Source organism: Salmo trutta, chromosome 33 (assembly GCF_901001165.1).
Source record: "Salmo trutta chromosome 33, fSalTru1.1, whole genome shotgun sequence".
NCBI classification, from domain to species: Eukaryota; Metazoa; Chordata; class Actinopteri; order Salmoniformes; family Salmonidae; genus Salmo; species Salmo trutta.
The window spans coordinates 20883398-20902589 of record NC_042989.1 but is presented as its reverse complement, the minus strand read 5'-3'; the positions used below and the strand labels follow the sequence as shown (position 1 = coordinate 20902589).

General features: G+C 43.2%; 1 protein-coding gene across 1 annotated transcript; it reads left to right on the top strand.

Moving 5' to 3' along the window:
* Positions 1 to 215: 215 nt before the first annotated feature.
* On the top strand, positions 216 to 15574 carry LOC115172631 (synapse differentiation-inducing gene protein 1-like). Its single transcript, XM_029730263.1, has 4 exons — positions 216 to 807; positions 2650 to 3152; positions 13748 to 13885; positions 14765 to 15574. The coding sequence occupies exons 2-4, from the start codon at positions 2721 to 2723 to the stop codon at positions 14924 to 14926; spliced, it is 732 nt and encodes a 243-aa protein (XP_029586123.1). The 5' UTR covers positions 216 to 807; positions 2650 to 2720; the 3' UTR covers positions 14927 to 15574.
* Positions 15575 to 19192: the final 3618 nt, after the last annotated feature.

The window sequence follows — 19192 nt, the reverse complement described above, 5'->3', positions numbered from 1 at the left end:
CACACTATCCCAAAGAGGTTTTAATCGCTTAAACATATGTAATAATGATCTCTTACCTTGCTTGATTACTGTGGGCATTTTTGCTTACTTTTTGTTCTAAATAGAGGCGGCATATTGGATTGTGTAAAAATGCAGGATGCTCCAAAAAAAAGTATGGGGGAGCTTATGCCTAAAAAATAAAAAGAGTACAAGGAAGTTATAAGTAAAACGAGTAGGCTACTGATACTACAGTTATACTCAGTCACCCGCTGAAAAAAAGGAACATGGAAGTCTGTGTCAGTCGATACTAGTGTAGGACATCAAGACGAGTATCTGTCCATACGATGATGCTTGCGGCTGGAGGCATCATCACCGGCACCGCGCACTGAAACACAGATGAGCAGGGGTGATTTTACGACCAAGCAAACTCAGTAGACTAGGCTACAACCGACTTTGTAGCCTATCGCAGTGGATGGAAAACATATATTCAACGTACTTTATGTGAGCTATAGCTATTATTGATAGTTATTTAGAGAGTTATTGAGGAAGTGAAACTATGTGGTGAGTGTGCGTAATCAACACCTCTCCAATACGCAGCGGTCTGTCTTGTCAGCTCAGAGAGCGCGGTTCGTCAGTGCATGCTCCAGCAGAGACTGAAAGTTACCAGCACATTGGTCCTCGTTGTCTTTTATAAATGTCTCCAATTTTATGTGAACTACAGAGGTGCCGGGGTATGATTTTGAACCCCATTCCCTTTCCATCGACTCCTGGACAACAGTAAAAGGGGAATGCTATTGAGGCAGTCCGTGGCAGGATCTTGTACAATAGGTAAGATCGATGGACTAATTGATACCTTGAATTGCCTTGAATTAATTGCATTACATACTGTCATGCATTTTCAATTCCATTAGATATGAATAATTAATGTAATAAGGTATTTATAGAGACAGACTGCGATTGATGAATGTGTGGAATAGGAATGAATGTGTGACATTTCAGAATTGGGCATTCAATTAGCCATAGTTGTATTCCAAATTGGACTAAGCACTGTAAAAGACTGTTAGAAATGATTTGTCATTTCAGATCATTGTTGTCACCTCTCAAAAATGTATTCTACTCACATTAATCAACGAGAGAGAGAGCAGCTCATGAGCCCTCTTCACGCTTACTAAACTGAGCTCTCCAACCAGAGACTCATATAAACATAAGTGCATGTCACTGTCTGTCTGATGAATTATTAGTGGACATAAAATATGCTCTTTGTTGTGTAATGTACTGTGAAGGGAAAATTCCTCTTTTCTGAAAAGCAACAGAGATGCATCCTCAAAGGCATATGAGAATCACTTTGTAATTCTAAAGAGAAGGCAGTACACTGAAAAAACACAAATCCTAATTGATGCTTTGCCTTGACATGCAGAGAAGCACTGCGTGCTGTGGGAATCTTCCCAAATGGACATGATTTTTCATAGAGTCAAAGGTCCAGGCTGAAATAACATTACTGCTCCAGCCCTTAGATAAGCTCCTTAATGTACATGTTCTGTGATATTGCTCCTGGGTGAATGAATCCCCCAAAACATTTCCAAGAATGAAGGATAAATTAATATTCAGAATTCCGTCCCACCAAGCCTTCTTCTTCCACACAGAAACAGCTACATGATGACTAATCTGACATAGCCATCTTAATGCCATATTCCATATAAGACATATAAGGTGCATTGATTATGCTATAGGATACGGGATATAGGCTTACTGGGTTTTTCCATTGCCTGAGATGTATGAGAGAAAATTAAGCTTATATGTTCTCCTCTCATCAGAGCCTCAGTGAGTAGGCTTGGGTGGAAAGATTAATTAGCTGCACAAGAAGGTCTTCTCATTGACCTCCTCTGGGACTGAGCTGATACGCTTTCGTTGGCTACTAGTTCTATTTATGCTAATTTCCCTGTCTGATAGTGAGAGAGGGAATAGTGGTGAGTTTTCCCAGCATTTCAGAGCGCGTGAATCATACTGCTTAAAACAACAAACTAGCTCACAGGAGGACATGTTACCCTGGCGACACGCTCCCCTGATGCTGTTACTGACATTATTGAAATAGCATCTTGAGAATACACTTACCGTGAAAATACCTATGCTATTTCCTTTCATGCTTTGTTTAGCTTTTTAAAAGTCAAGTGTCTCTACAGTCAACATAACTGGAGCTTGTTCATGACCTATGAGAGGCTTTCCCCCACTTCTAGAACGGGGTACTCCAACGATGCAGCGATGACTAGTTCATAGAGGGTATCTTAGCACTATGATCAGTATGCATTAAAAAATCCTCCAACATCTGTCTTCATCTCACTTGTTGGTATGGAGGGAGGGAAAATGATGGGGGACTTTTTACCACCGTTTTTATATGAATTCAGGGGCATGAAATGTGCAACAGTGACAGATGGTAATTTGGTGGTTCACACCATGTGAGGTGTAATACTGTGTGAAGAATATTCCCAGCTCTTAAACCATGTCTCCAATCTACAAGTGTGCTGCATCAGCTTCTTCTGATCAACACCCTATATAGACGCATTTAGCTGGTTCTATTGTAAATGCATCAGTGAGAGTTTCATACAATTGAATGTCATCACATATCATACCTCATCCCACTTTCCATAACCATACCTGTCTTGTCCTTTCTAGCTCCCAGCCTGTTATCAACGCTTGCGGTCTATCCACTCTGATCTCCCTGAAGTCCCTCTCTGTCCCCCACCATGGAGAATCTGAGTGAGCTGCAGAACCCGCTCCTAGATAAGACCAGCAGCAGACACATGGTCCACAACGACTACCAGGCTTACCAGGGCGACTACCCGAACCACCAGTGCCAGGAGAACATCATTGGCTACTTCGTCACAGGGAGCAACGGCAAGACTAAGGCCCAGCAGTTTCTGGATGCCACCTCTCTGCACCTGGCAGTGGAGGCCTTCTATAGGCCCAACTTAATCCTGTACAAGGACAATGTCAGCCTCCAGAGCAAGGACTCTAAGAGTGAGAGCTCTGAGACCACCTTCACAGAGAACAAGGACAGTGTGGTGGGAGTGGAGGGAGTCCCCATAGAGGACCCTCAGGACAAACTACTAGGACAGAAGGATGTGAAGATCCAAACGGTCTCCTATGAGGTGGAGGAGGAGGGACATGAGTATGAGGTGAGAGTTCACACAGAGGGCAACCAACTATAAGTGACCAGCTAGAACTTTGGATTTGGGATGTGATGATGCTCATACAGGCATAACATTGAGCATTGTTCAAATCTAAAGGCTCTTTCATTAGTGGAGAGCACTTGGACATAGAAAATAACAAGGTTACCTCAAATGGTGTGTATTTTATTAGTTGCAGAAAGCTATCAGGGATGTATATTAACAGAATAATCGGTCAGGGCACTCAATACTGTTCATGTTAATTAACAAAGCTCCCTACCTCTTGCTAATAGGCTGTTAAAGCTGCCAGCATGATTCATGCCTATTTGTTTCATCTAACCGTCTGTTCACTAAATGGAAAATTTGATGTATTTTAAAGCACTTCCAAATCCAATAGAGCGGTAGTTTTTCTGTTCCGTAATTGTTGGCAAATCTCCCTGTTCATCTTTGATCATATCACTCCAGGCCTTTTGTTATATTAGGACAAAACTGTGATTAACCACTGCAAATTAAAATGGTGACAGTGGGAGAACAACTTCTTTAGAAAAGTGGCTACATCTAATTTCATGCAGTAGGGTTGTGAAATACCCAGTGCTGTGAGTTGGCAGCAGGGGAGTGATCCCTAACTGGTCTTACCATCGGTCCAGCTCCTGTCACAAGCAGTTCATTAATGCCAGAATGCAGTGCTTTGAAAGTATTATTAAGTGGAGACTGGGCTGAAACATGGCCCCGACACAGGTCACCCAGCAGATCACTTATTCCAGGTCGATTCACAGAACAAATTCATCTTCTTTTTTTTTTTTATTCAAGCACTTCGGCAAATTTTTCAGATGTAAGTTGTATGATTGAGCATTCATTGGGGTTTCACACATCTTTCACCCCTGAGTCCTTTATGCAAAATCAATGTTTTCCATGAAATAACTGGAGCACATTTTGTTTAGTCACCAATATATCAGCTAATGATAGGCTCACCATTTAGTCATTTTAACTTGTGGTGGATATAGAAAATAAGGATCTGCTGTAGTCCAAATCAAACCAAGATTCTTTATTTCTGAGCTCAGAGAGTAACAGATTTACATAGAGCACTGTAGACAGTCTGAATTCCGAGTCATTGGGTGATAAGCGTATATCTTTATAGTTTCCTGTTACTTTATCTATACAAGGACGCAGGATGATACTCCCAAGAACAGGAGATTATAATAGGACAGATTGACATAGTTTCACAAGGTTAGTCACATACTCAGTTATGTGGACACATACAATAAAAATTTCCCATGACAAACTTTAAGACTTTTCTTCGGCAGCTGCTTCTCTTGGTTTACCCTCTGTTCGAAGCAGTTGTGTGTGTGTGTGTGTGTGTATACACGCATGTGTGTGCGTGTGTGTGCGCGTGTGTGTGGCACACTGTGTGTTGGTAAATGTAGTTCCAGGAATTGGAGATGGAGTGAGTGTGGCAGCCAGGTGGAGATCAGAGCTCTGTAGAAGGCTTTTAAAGTGAACATGCTCTCAGCACACTAAGACAAGAGGGAAAGAGCCTGATGATTGTTCTTACATGTCAAAGCCAATATCTGCTATTAGTTATTCTACACGTGTTTGTGTTCATCAAAAATGATTCTGGAAACCCTGCATCTGTATACATACAAGACATGGTTCTCAGTAGGAATACAGAGATATGATGGATTTAACTATTACAAACGATAACACGTGACTGGACCATGGCCTCAATGGCACCCATCTCAATTATTTTGTTTTGGTAAACTCTCTGGCAATGTTTTATATTTGTATTTGTCTTTATTATGGATCCCCATTAGCTGCTGCCAATCGCAGCAGCTACTCTTCCTGGGGTCCAGCACAATTAAGGCAGTTATACACATTTAAAAACATTACAATACATTTACAGATTTCATTACACACTGTGTGTCCTCAGGTCCCTACTCCACCACTACCACATATCTACAATACAAAATCCATGTGTACGTGTGTGTATAGTGCGTATGTTATTGTGTCTGTGCGTGTGTGTGGCATGCATATTATTAATGTTATCTCTCTGTGTACATCCAAGGGCCAGCCGTGCTGCCCTGTTCTGAGCCAATTGCAATTTTCCTACGTCCCTTTTTGTGGCACCTAACCACACGACTGGTCCAGTTGCGACAAAACTAGGGCCTGTACGACCTGCCTTGTTGATAGTGCTGTTAAGAAGGTAGAGCAACACTTTATTATGGACAGACTTCTCCCCATGTTAGCTACTGTTGTATCAACATATTTTAACCATGACAGTTTACAAGCCAGGGTTACTCCAAGCAATTTAGTCACCAAAAACCATGTTATTTATTACAAGATTTAGTTGAGGTTTAGGGTTTAGTGAATCATTTGTCCCAAATACAATGCTTTTAGTTTTAGAAATTATTTAGAACTAACTTATTCCTTGCCACCCACTCTGAAACTAACTGCAGCTCTTTGTTAAGTGTTGTAGTCAATTCAGTCGCTGTAGTAGCTGATGTGTATTTGTTTACTCAAAGCCAGTGGCATGTCATTAGTAAAGATTGAAAAAAGTAAGGGGCCTAGAGAGCTGCCCTGGGGAATTCCTGGTTATACCTGGATTATGTTAGAGAGGCTTCCATGAAAGAACACCCTCTGTGTTCTGTTTGACAGGTAAATCTGTAAAGCCATAACATGTTTTTCCAGCAGCAGACTATGATCAATAATGTTAAAAGCCACACTGAAGTCTAACAAAACAGCCCCCACAATTGCAGAAAGCAACGTTTTCCAAAATGCCAACACTTTAGTTTGATGGGGAATCAGGACATTGCTGCTGTGTTGGGGGCAAAATGAGATTAAGGCCTAGGTGTGGGTGGATGATGCCAGTCCCTAGTGACACGGGCCACAGCCGTCTCTGTGTGCCCTGCCGTCATTAACAAGCCTTCTGGTAGAGCAGCCTGAGGATAATTAACAGACCAGGGCAGTGGCAGAGTCTCATCAATTACACTGGCCTCAAAATGCACTGGTAGCTCAGCTTGCCACTACTGGCTGGCTGGCTCACTGACTGACTGACTGACTGACTGACACTCAGATTGGATGTTAGTGTAATGCACCAGTGTCTGTCAGTTTGCCCACACCTAGGGGTTAGATTGTATCAGATCCGGATAAGCTGACACCTGCAAAGCAGTTGTTTTGGCGGTGTTGGAGGTGGAACTGAGTTAGAGCTGTCAAATCCACAAGCGGCTCCCAAATAAAATAAAATACACATTTTATTGGTCACATACACATGGTTAGCAGATGTTAATGCGAGTGTAGTGAAATGCTTGTACTTCTAGTTCCGACAGGGCAGTAATATCTTACAAGTAATCTAGCAATTTCCCAACATCTACCTAATACACATAAATCTAAAGGGGTGAATGAGAATATGTACTTCTAAATATATGGATGAGCGATGGCCGAGCGGCATAGGAAAGGTGCAATAGATCGTATAAAATACAGTATATACATATGATATGAGTAATGTAAGATATGTAAACATTATTAAAATGGCATTATTTAAAGTGGCATTGTTTAAAGTGACAAGTGATCCATTTATTAAAGTGGCCAGTGGCCATCAATGTAGGCAGCAGCCTCTCTGAGTTAGTGATTGCTATTTAGCAGTCTGATGGCCTTGAGATAGAAGCTGTTTTTCAGTCTATCGGTCTCAGCTTTGATGCACCTGTACTGACCTTGCCTTCTGGATGGTAGAGGTGTGAACAGGCAGTGGCTCGGGTGGTTGTCGTCCTTGATTATCTTTTTGGCCTTCCTGTGACATCGGGTGCTGTAGGTGTCATGGAGAGCAGGTAGTTTTCCCCCGGTGATGCGTTGTGCGGACTGCACCACCCTCTGGAGAGACTTGTGGTTGAGGGCGGTGCAGTTGCCATACCAGGCTGTGATACAGCCTGACAGGATGCTCTCAATTGAGCATCTGTAAAAGTTTGTCAGGGTTTTGGCTGACAAGCCAAATTTCTTCAGCCTCCTGAGGACACTGTCTGTGTGGGTGGACCATTTCAGTTTTTCTGTGATGTGTATGCCGAGGAACTTAAAACTTTCCACCTTCTCCACTGCTGTCCTTTCAATATGGATAGGGGGGGTGCTCCCTCTGCTGCTTCCTGAAGTTCACGATCATCTCCTTTGTTTTGTTGATGTTGAGTGAGTGGTTGTTTTCTTGACACCACACTCCGAGTGCCCTCACCTCCTCCCTGTAGGCTGTCTCATTGTTGTTGGTAATCAAGCCTACTACTGTTGTGTCGTCTGCAAACTTGATGATTGAGTTGGGGGCATGCATGGCCACGCAGTCATGGGTGAACAGGGAATACAGGAGGGGGCTGAGCACGCACCCTTATGGGCCCCAGTGCTGTGGGTCAGCGAAGTGGAGATGTTGTTTCCTACCTTCACCACCTGGGGGCGGCCCGTCAGAAGGTCCAGGACCCAATTGCACAGAGCAGGGTTGAGACCCAGGGCCTCCAGCTTGGTGATGAGCTTGGAGGGTACTATGGTGTTGAATGCTGAGCTGTAGTCAATGAACAGTATTCTTACTTAGGTATTCCTCTTGTCCAGATGGGATAGGGCAGTGTGTAGTGATGGCGATTGCATTGTCTGTGGACATGTTGGGGCGGTATGTAAACTGAAGTGGGTCTAAGGTGGCCGGTAAGGTGGAGGGGATATGACCCTTGACTAGTCTCTCAAAACACTTAATGATGACAGAAGTGAGTGCTACGGGGCAGTAGTCATTTAGTTGAAATATTTTTGCCTTCTTGGGTACAGGAAGAATGGTGGCCATCTTGAAGCATGTGGGGACAACAGACTGGACTAGGGAGCGATTGAATATGTCCATAAACACACGAGCCAGCTGATCTGTGCATGCTCTGAGGACGCGGCTTGGGATGCCGTTTGGGCCAGCCGCCTTGCGAGGGTTAACACGTTTAAATGTTTTACTCACGTCGGCAATGGAGAAGGGGAGGGGGGGGCGCAGTCCTTGTTAGCGGACTGCAATGGTGGCACTGTATTATCCTCAAAGCGGGCAAAGAAGGTGTTTAGTTTGTCTGGAAACGTGACGTGGCTGGTTTTCTTTTTGTAGTCCGTGATTTCCTGTAGACCCTGCCACATACGTCTCGTGTCTGAGCCGTTGAATTGCGACTTGTCCCTGTACAGGCATTTCACTTGTTTGATTGCCTTGCGGAGGGAATAACTACACTGTTTATATTCAGCCATATTCCCAGACCTCTTTCCATGGTTAAATGCGGTGGTTCACGGTTAGGGTAGGTTTTAATAGTCACAGTGGGTACACCTCCAATGTACTTCTTTATAAACTCACTCACCGTGTCAGCATATAGATAGATGTTGTTATCTGAGGCTGACTGGATCAAAACAATCTTGTAGCGTGGATTCCGATTGGTCAGACCAGCGGTGAATGGTTCTAGTCACTGGTATATCCTGTTTGAGTTTCTGCCTATAAGACGGTAGGAGCAAGATGGCGTCATGGTCGGATTTGGCAAAGGGAGGGTGGGGGAGGGCTTTGTATGCATCGTGGAAGTTAGAGTAGCTGTGATCAAGTGTATTACCCCTGTGAGTAGTGCAATCAATATACTGATAGAATTTAGGTAGCCTTGTTCTCAAATTTGATTTGTTAAAACCCCCAACTACAATTAATGCAGCCTCAGGATACATGGTTTCCAGTTTACATAGAGCCCAGTGAAGTTCCTTGAGGGCCGTCTTGGTGTCTGCTTGAGGGGGAATGTACACAGCTGTGACGATAACTGATGAGAATTCTCTTGGGAGGTAATATGGCCGGCATTTGAATGTAAGGAATTCTAGGTCAGGTGAGCAGAAGGACTTGAGTTCCTGTCTGTTGTTATGATTACACCAAGAGTCGTTAAATGTAAAGCATACACCCCCGCCTTTCCTCTTCTCAGAGAGGTGTTTATCTCTGTTGGCGCGATGTTATGGAGAAGCCCGGTGGCTGTACCGATTCCAAAAATCCCGAGAGAGCCATGTTTCTGTGAAAGAGAGAATGTTACAATCTCTGATGTCTCTCTGGAACCCTTGCTCGAATTTCATCTACCTTGTTGTCAAGAGATTGGACATTGACGAGTAGTATACTCTGGAGCGGTGGGCGATGTGCACGTCTACGGAGCTTGACCAGGAGGCCGCTCCGTCTGCCATTCCGTCTGCCGCTTCGGCGGCATCATTGTTTTGGGTCAGATTCTGGGATTAGATCCATTGTCCTGGGAGTGGTCCAAACAGAGGATCCGCTTCGGGAAAGTCGTATTCCTGGTCGTAATGTTGGTAAGTTGACGTTGTTCTTATATCCAATAGTTCTTCCCGGCTGTATGTAATAAGGCTTACGATTTCCTGGGGTAACAATGTAAGAAATAATACATAAAAAACGAAATACTTCATAGTTTCCTAAGGACTCGAAGTGAGGCGACCATCTCTGTCAGTGCTATTGGCTGCACAGAGTCGCATTAATAGAAATCCCTTGCAGCCTTGTTTACAAGTTTGAACACTGGAATGAGAGATGTAATCTATCCCTCGATTAGGCTGATAGAAATTCTCATTATTTAGTCTAAAGGGGCAGTGCTGTAAAAAATGTGATTTTCCAAATTGTGTAAGTTATGATAATGGCCTTTTTGTATAAGAATCGTTTGAAAAGAAATCCTGGAATTTCAGCCTGATGGAGTTTTTGGCCCAGATCATGACATCACAATCTGATCTGATTATTCTGACCAATGACCAGTCATCTTTTATTTCCATATGTAAGCGGGTTAGGTTCTAGAGTTTAGACCAGGCCTGGGCAATTATTTTCCATGGAGTGCCACATTAGAATATATTTCTGCCATTGCGGGCCAGAATCATATTACAGGATTATAGATCATGTGTTTGACTGTGTTGACAGAAATATCTACTGTAAATCACATCCAGATATGCTATTTATTTTACTTTTTTAACATGCAAAGAAATAAACCACATCTTTGTTCTCCTTTTGGTAGCTATTTTCATTATTAAACATGCACTGAACTACACGGAGAGAAAAGTACACTGTGCATTCAGCACCACGGACAGAACTCTTGTTAATGGGTATGCACAAAAACACAAGAAAGAGAGGGAGCTCAACATTACATTTAAACTACTCAATCAGTGTGAGGAGTGAAGTCTCTGATGAGCATTGACTAGAGCAGTGAAGTCAGGTATAGTTTCTGACGTCACTATGAGCAGGATTGCTGAGAGGTGAGAGTCAGTAAGAGATGATCTGTGCCTTGACTTGTTATATTTCATCACTGAAAATGTCTATTCAAATACATAAGTTGACCCAAACAGTACAAACATCTTCTGAGCCTGACTCCTAATCTTTGGAAAGTTTTGTTCATCGAGAGATCACTGCATCAGACTGAAGATTGATAAGCTCAAGTTGCAGGTCAGTGGGAGCGTTATCCACATTGAAGGTGAAAGGAGAGGAAACCAACAGCATGTCGTTTTCCAACACTTTGAAATCCTCAAAACGACAAGAAAACTCCCCGTTCAAAGCACGCAGCAGCTATGTATACTTCTCCCGTAGGTCATCTGATAGGGAACAGACTAGTGGTGTCGGAAGGTGGGTGAGATTGTTGGCTTCTACTTGATTGGTCAGGAGAAGTAATTTTCCTTTGAAGGCTTTGACAAGGATGTACATCTGATGTGCAAAAAGGCCCTTCCCTTGTAGTTTGGAATTCAGTTCATTCATGAAGGCCATGATGTTCATGGTGAAGGCAAAATCAGCCAACCATTCTTTATCTTGCATTTGAGGGAAATCCACATATTTTCCTTTCATTTGCAGAAACTCAGCAATCTCCAACTTCAGGTCCCACACCCTTTTAAGCACCTTCCCCAAAAGCAGCCCCAAAATCAGCTATCTCACGTTTGTGTGGTAGGGGAGATCTGCATGACCCGACTCTGTCTCTTCCAAAAGTGAGACAAAAGATTTTGTTCTCATGAAGTTTACCACTTGAGTGACTGTATCCACAACATGGCTCATTTTCAGAACACATTTACAGAGCACCTCCTGATGAATAATTCAATGCAGGAAAATAATTTTCTGATCTGGGTTCAGCTCAGCTATTTGATCTTGTATCCTTTTCAAAAGGCCAACGTTTTTTCCTGTCAAGTTTGGGCACCCATCAGTGGTCACACTGGATAACTTTCAAAACTCCCAGCTTTGCCACACACTTATTAATCTCCTCCAATAAATAGTTCCCTGTGGTTGTGCTCTTCATTGACTGCACTGAAGCAAGCTCCTCTGTAATGTCAAGGTCTGGGGTTATGCCTCGTAAGAATATCAACAACCGTGTCGTGTCACGTGCATCACTGCTCTCATCCAGGGCCAAGGAGAAATAGGTGAAATCCTTTACCTTGTCTTTCAACTGTTGTTCAATATTCTCTGTGATGTCCTCAACACTCCGTGTCACTGTTTGTATTGACAGGGAAACATTTTCAAACAGCTCTTTCTTGTCGGGACAAAGTATTGCTGCAGTCAATAAAAAAAAATTATCATGAATTCGCCCTCAGCGAATGGCTTGCTATGTTTAGCAATTTTGTGGGACAGTGCATAGCTAGCTCTCGCCATTCCGTCTTTGGTGAATGCAGTTTTGTGAAAAGTCCTTGCTGCTTTTGCAACTGAGAAAGCAACTCTTTTGATGCACTTGCCCTCTGCTCGGAAGACACATTCCTATATTTCTCTGCATGCTTTGTCTGGAAGTGTCGGGACAAGTTGTAGTCTTTCAAGACAGCGATGCTCTCTTTGTATACTAAGCACACAGCTTTCCCTGATACCTCAATAAATAACCATTTTGATGTCCACTCTTGCTGGAACACCCTACATTCATTGTCTACTTTCCTTTTCTTTGAAATCTTTGAAAAACGAAATTTTGCGCAATTTCTAGCTAGCTACTATTTGTAACTGTGTCATGTGTGTCAGCCTGTCAGTCACTGTCTGTCCTCGTGCAGGTGTTATTTATACGTGCCTTCAAAATAAATGGCCCACAAGCGGTGGGAGTTAAATCATTACACAAAGGCGAGTATTCATTGGGCTTTTAATTTTAAAAACAAATACGTTTTTCAAAACTTTATTATCACAAATTCTTTATGTGATCTGAGCATTATTCCGCAGGCTGTGTTGAATCAGGTCGCGGGCCACATACGGACCCCGGGCCAGCCTTTTCCCAGTACACAGTTGAATCTAGGCCCCAGTCTACAAATCTATCCACAGGAGCATGGGAATCCATTAGAAATGTGCTTGGATATGGAGAATCTCACCTGGTGCTTCAGGTGTACACCAGGAATGAAATAGATCATTTCAGAGGCCAATTGTGGGACAAAGTCTCATGATCATTGGTTATGCATGTGGGTCTCTGTGTGTAACTTCAAACATAATTGTCATAGCTTCTGTAGCTACATATGAAATGTATTATGTAATACATTTTAGGCCCTCTGTCACTTTCTCTCTACAAGCACAGTACTTGTAGCATTTCATGCACAATGCAAGGACACTTCAAAATGCTTATCCCTCTCTCTATCATGTTTGCCAATGGGTGAGAGGGTGAGATGAGGGTTTTGATGCTATGTCCACTTTGTCTACACACTCTCTATGCCTCTTCCTCTCTCCTCTCGTCCTCTTTAAATTGGCTCGTTTATTTTCGGCCCTGAACATCCATTTCCATTTTCTATCCTCCCTCAGTCCCACAGGTTTGTTTGATCCCTGTTATTAACAAGACTAACAAATGAATCCTATCCTGATGGAGGGACATTCATTTAAACAAACAGCATCTCCCGCTCTGGGAGAACTGCAAAGGTGAGGCCATCTCTTCTTAAAGGTCATCCCAGTGATGTGGCTCCTCGTGTTTTGCTATTCACTTTTGTCCCCGAGAGTGCCCATAGCAGCGTCTGACTTTCCTATTCATTAGCCCCTCAGCTACCCAGGGGCCTCTGAGGAAAATCAAGGTACAGTATGGGAAGAGACCACACTGGCCCTCAGAACATTCACAGCCTTTCAAGCAAGACGGGCAAAATGACAAGGGGTGGTGGGGTGCGTGTGGAGAAAAGGAGGCAATTTAGCACATAAATGCCAATGTGTTCTTCCTGTTTCTCCTGTCATCTGGTGGTGATGAAACAATCTGTTAATCCAGTGTTATCTGTCATGCCGCTCATGGGTGTTGACAGAAATACAAATCCTCTCTGCCTGGCTGAGCCCATCATGTCCTGCGTGTAAGCAGAACAAGGGCAGATATGCCTGGTGGTTTTTGTAATCTAATGTCAAACTGTTAGGCGTTACAGTAACGGTAACAGCAAGGTGTGTGCTCACACATTATTGACACTATCTCTATAGTGCGAAGTCGGATTCAGGTCCATGGAACAATGTTCTCTAATCTGATCCTATAACCTTGCTGATTATTGTTTTATAAATAAAAGTGATGTGCCCCTATTGGTGGGACACGCTTACTCACAGCACAAACTATACTGAGAATGCATCAAATTGTGGCAGTAGAATATGACACGAGTAGCTCACATACCAGTCTTGTCCGGTCCCCCCTCTCTCCTTTTCTCCTTTCCAGAGCGACAGCTCCAGTGACACTGAGAGTGAGGACAACTTCATCATGTTGCCCCCTCGGGACCACCTGGGCCTGGCCATCTTCTCCATGCTCTGCTGCTTCTGGCCCCTAGGGATCGCTGCCTTCTACTTCTCCCAGAGGGTGAGTCCAGGACCCAGGCCCCACTTCACCCCTTTATAGCTACTACCCTGTTATTAATGCTAATTACCCCCAGCACTCTCTGCAAGGTCAGTAGGCACAAGTGCTCTCTCTCTCTTAAGTGCTAACACAGCCCATTTTCCACACCCATCGCCCTCTACAAATTATTGCAGACCATTGACTGCGTAAACTGCATAGGTTGGGTCCCCTTTTACTCTTGTGAACACAAGCAGCAATACCACTGAGAGAGAAATGTAAACTGTGTACAGTTAAAACTAAAGGTTGACTGTGCCACATATGCAGTGTTTTATTTTATTTTAATTGAGTCAATCAAAAACCTCATTAACACATGTTATTTTATGTTAGCAATACATTGCCCACATGACTGTCTAGCAGATACTATCTAGCTACATGTATTTTTCAGTAGATAATGAATAGACATGATCTGCTTCCCCTGGGACTGTATCGCCATTGTGACATTGTGATTATATTGAACCCCAGGTCTATCTATAAATAGCAGCAATTTAGTGAGCAGGTTCTGAATGCAGCAGGGCCCCTCCCTGCCCGTTAATCCAACTATAATTTATCTCAGTGGATCGCAACATCTCTCAAACTAATTGCAAAGACAATTACATTGCAAAATGACCCTAATAAAGTATTCAAAGGGACAAATGGGTTATGGGCCAGTCTTTTTCAGAGGGATCCAAAAACATCTAAACAACACATTAGTCACTGTCAAAACGGTAGTGACATAATTGCCATAGCAACTAATGGCTCCCCGGGAACAATTCATTGTTTTCTCTCCCTACAGTGAATTTACACCTACTCAAATTTTTCTCAGTCATATGTAATCATGACTAATTTGTCTCTCCTTTGTCTCAGACTAGCAAGGCCATGGCTAAGGGAGACTTCTCTAGGGCAGGCAGTAGCTCCAGAAGAGCCCTGTTCCTCGCTGCTCTCTCCATCACCATTGGGGCAGGGATGTACGTGGGGGTGGTGGTGGCCCTTGTAGCCTACCTGTCCAAGACTAGGGGACACTTATAGGAGCAGGACCAGGGCCACAGGGGAGAGTGCTTGGGAAATCTTCCCTGCTATGGCAACCCTGAAGCACCAGTCTACATGTGGCTCTGTCTGGATGTTTTGGTTGTGGAGCAGCAGAGAGGAAAGAGGAGGAGAAGAAGGACCAGGGGGAGAGACAGCCACTTTTCTCTAGGTCTATCTACCTGGTAAGGATGTTTGAGGATCACAAAATAATGAGGGAAAACCCCTAAAGGAAAGAAGAACTACTGTCCCACAATGACTGTTCTGCTCCTCTACATGAATGAGATGAAAGCTAGTGAAGTAGATGTGATGATACAGTACTACCTAAATTCCAGAGCTAACCACCTTCACTGATCTTCATTATGATCATGGAGGCCCCATCCATATTTGTAGCTGTTCTCTGTAAATACTTCTTGTGCAGATGGTGTTTTGGGCCGTATTGATTTTCATGCCACAGTGAGTTATAATGAACCTGTCATTGTGTCGGAAATGCAAAACCAAGAAGGCGTACTTTCATGATTATTCATCAAACTGTTCGCCAGTCCAGTCCAGGAGAATCAACTGCCATCCCTTAATAGACTCTAGACAAGGAAAACTGTGTTTATTGTGCACTGTATATCCTGTCAGAATAAATCCATTTTGCATGAATAATGAGTTTTCTGTTTCCTGTCTTTCTCTGTGGAGAGAGGCATCACTGACCGTGTAATAGAGGGACATCAGAATGCACTGTTGAACAATGTGAGTTACAGTAACAGTCAAAAGTTTGGACACACCTACTCATTCAACAGTTTTTCTTTATTGTACAATTTTCTACATTGTAGAATGATAGTGAAGACATCAAAACTATGAAATAACACATATGAAATAATTTAGTAACCAAAAACATTTTAAACAAATCAAAATATATTTTTGATTTTAGATTCTTCAAAGTAGCCACCCTTTGCCTTGATAACAACTTTGTACACTCTTGGCATTCTCTCAACAAGCTTCATGAGGAATGCTTTTCCAACAATCTTGAAGGAGTTCCCACATATGCTGAGCACTTGTTGGCTGCTTTTCCTTCACTCTGCAGTCCAACTAATCCCAAACCATCTTAATTGGGTTGTTGTGGAGGCCAGGTCATCTGATGCAGCACCATCACTCTCCTTCTTGGTCAAATAGCCCTTACACAGCCTGGAGGTGGGTTTTGGGTCATTGTTCTGTTGAAAAACAAATGATAATCCCACTAAACACAAGCCAGATGGGATGGCGTATTGCTGCAGAATGCTGTGGTAGACATGCTGGTTAAGTGTGCCTTGAATTATAAATAAATCACTGACAGTGAAGCACCCCCACAAAGCACCCCCACACCATCACACCACCTCCTCCATGCTTCACAGTGGGAGCCACACATGGGGAGATCATTCGTTCACCTACTCTGCGTCTCACAAAGACAGGGCGGTTGGAACCAAAAATCTCAAATTTGGACTCATCAGACCAAAGGACAGATTTCCACCGTCTAATGTCCATTGCTCGTGTTTCTTGGCTCAAGCAAGTCTATTCTTCTTATTGGTGTCCTTTAGTAGTGGTTTCTTTGCAGCAATTCAACCATGAAGACCTGATTCACGCAGTCTCCTCTTAACAGTTGATGTTGAGATGTGTCTGTTACTTGAACTCCGTGAAGCATTTATTTGGGCTGCAATCTGAAGTGCAGTTCATTCTAATTAACTTATTCTCTGCAGCAGAGGTAACTTTGGGTCTTCCTTTCCTGTGGCGGTCCTCGTGAGAGCCAGTTTCATCATAGCCCTTGATGCTTTTTGCGACTGCTCATGAAAAAACTTTAAAAGTTCTTGAAGTTTTCCGGATTGACTGATCGTCATGTCTTAAAGTAATGATGGACTGTTGTTTCTCTTTGCTTATTTGAGCTGTTCATGCCATAATATGGACTTGGTCTTTTACCAAATAGGGCTATTTTCTGTCTACCACCCCTACCTTATTACAACACAACTGATTGGCTCAGACGCATTAAGAAGGAAGGATATTCCACAAATTAACTTTTGACAAGGCACACCTGTTAATTGAAATGCATTCCAGGTGACTACCTCAAGAAGCTGGTTAAGAGAATGCCAAGAGTGTGCTAAGCTGTCATCAAGGCAAAGGGTGGCTACAGTACTTTGAAGAATCTCAAATATTAAATACTGGTAATTTACTACATGATTCCACGTGTTATTTCATAGAAAAATCCTTGAGTGGGTGTTTCCGAACTTTTGACTGGTACTGTATTTTGTCAATTTGCTCACCTCCCGGCTTCTCCCCACACTGGCACGGCTTATTCTGTTATCTGCGTTTGGCATCTCTCATGAGGTGACTCTAGCTGCCAAGAAGCTGAAAGCTCAGGAACAAAGAATACATTCTGGAGTCAGGATGTCAGAACGAAACGAGTGCAATATTTTATTCACCTGGAGACTGGAGAGCCATCAAGCCCATCTCTCTCTCTCTCTCTCTCTCTCTCTCTCTCTCTCTCTCTCTCTCTCTCTCTCTCTCTCTCTCTCTCTCTCTCTCTCTCTCTCCCCTTCTCTACGGTATCTATGTCTCTCTCTCCTGCTCTCTCTCAAACTCTCTTTCAACGCCAGCATAATGACCCAAATACACGGGAGACGTTCGTAACTCTTAACATGTCCTTGAGTTCCCTCTTTGTGAGTTTGAATAAGAACATGAACCACAGGATATGATATAATCTTTGAACTCAGTGATGCCCAGTGATGAATAGAAATTATGACATATGCAGATAACTACCTCCCTACCTGTCAAGGGCACCTCCAGCTGAATTCTTGTTAAAGCAGTCACAGCAAACAGCTAATGTTAACAGAGAACAGAATGTTTACCGTCCTACTCTGAGATGAAGAAGACCATTGACCACCATTATGGGAAAGTGGCATTAGTGCTCTTTCATTCAAGGTCGGAAATAGATATTGACCTGGTAGATGGCTAGGGGGAAGGAAGTGTGCAGGTTTTAATGTGACCTCATCTGTTCCCTTTTCAGCTCCACTCCCTTTTCAGTATCTCAGGACTCTAATGGAGGGAATGGTCCAGCGGGGAGGATGGGGTCAAAAGAGCTCCTCTCATCAATGAATTCTGTATGGGGTGTTGAAGGTTGGCGAGAGTGGGTGAGTGAGTGAGTGAGTGAGTGAGTGAGTGAGTGAGTGAGTGAGTGAGTGAGTGAGTGAGTGAGTGCAGCATGTGTTCTCTGTTCAATAGGGAGGAAAGCTAAGACCACCAGAAGCAAACTGATTCATACTGTATACTGTAAGTCATCCATCCCCCTTGGAATACAACTTTGTAAATAACTGCAGGATGTGTTTGAACTGTGGTAACTAATTATTGTATTTTGTTAATTCCATTCTTTTAAGCAGAATAAATATGCAGAACAGGGCAGATATATTATTTGAGAATCATAAATTTGTTTGTATTTTTATTCACTTTGTTTTGCCTATTCGGTCTAAAACACCTTTCCAGTCTAGACATTGTAACGTTTTTTGATTCAGACATAATCCTATCACTGCTGCTTGACTGTGTTTTCATGAAAATGAGTGTCACATCCAAAGACCTTTCATTTCCCTCAAACAAAAATGACAGGGAGGAAATTGAATGGGGCATATCCACATTGAACTGAGGGAGGAAATGGAATGGGGCATATCCACATTGAACTGAGGGAGGAAATGGAATGGGGCAGATCCACATTGAACTGAGGGAGGAAATGGAATGGGGCATATCCACATTGAACTGAGGGAGGAAATGGAATGGGGCATATCCACATTGAACTGAGGGAGGAAATGGGGCATATCCACATTGAACTGAGGGAGGAAATGGAATGGGGCATATCCACATTGAACTGAGGTAGGAAATGGAATGGGGCATATCCACATTGAACTGAGGGAGGATATGGAATGGGGCATATCCACATTGAACTGAGGGAGGAAATGGAATGGGGCATATCCACATTGAATTGAGGTAGGAAATGGAATGGGGCATATCCACATTGAACTGAGGTAGGAAATGGAATGGGGCATATCCACATTGAACTGAGGGAGGATATGGAATGGGGCATATCCACATTGAACTGAGGGAGGAAATGGAATGGGGCATATCCACATTGAACTGAGGTAGGAAATGGAATGGGGCAGATCCACATTGAACTGAGGGAGGAAATGGAATGGGGCATATCCACATTGAACTGAGGGAGGATATGGAATGGGGCATATCCACATTGAACTGAGGGAGGATATGGAA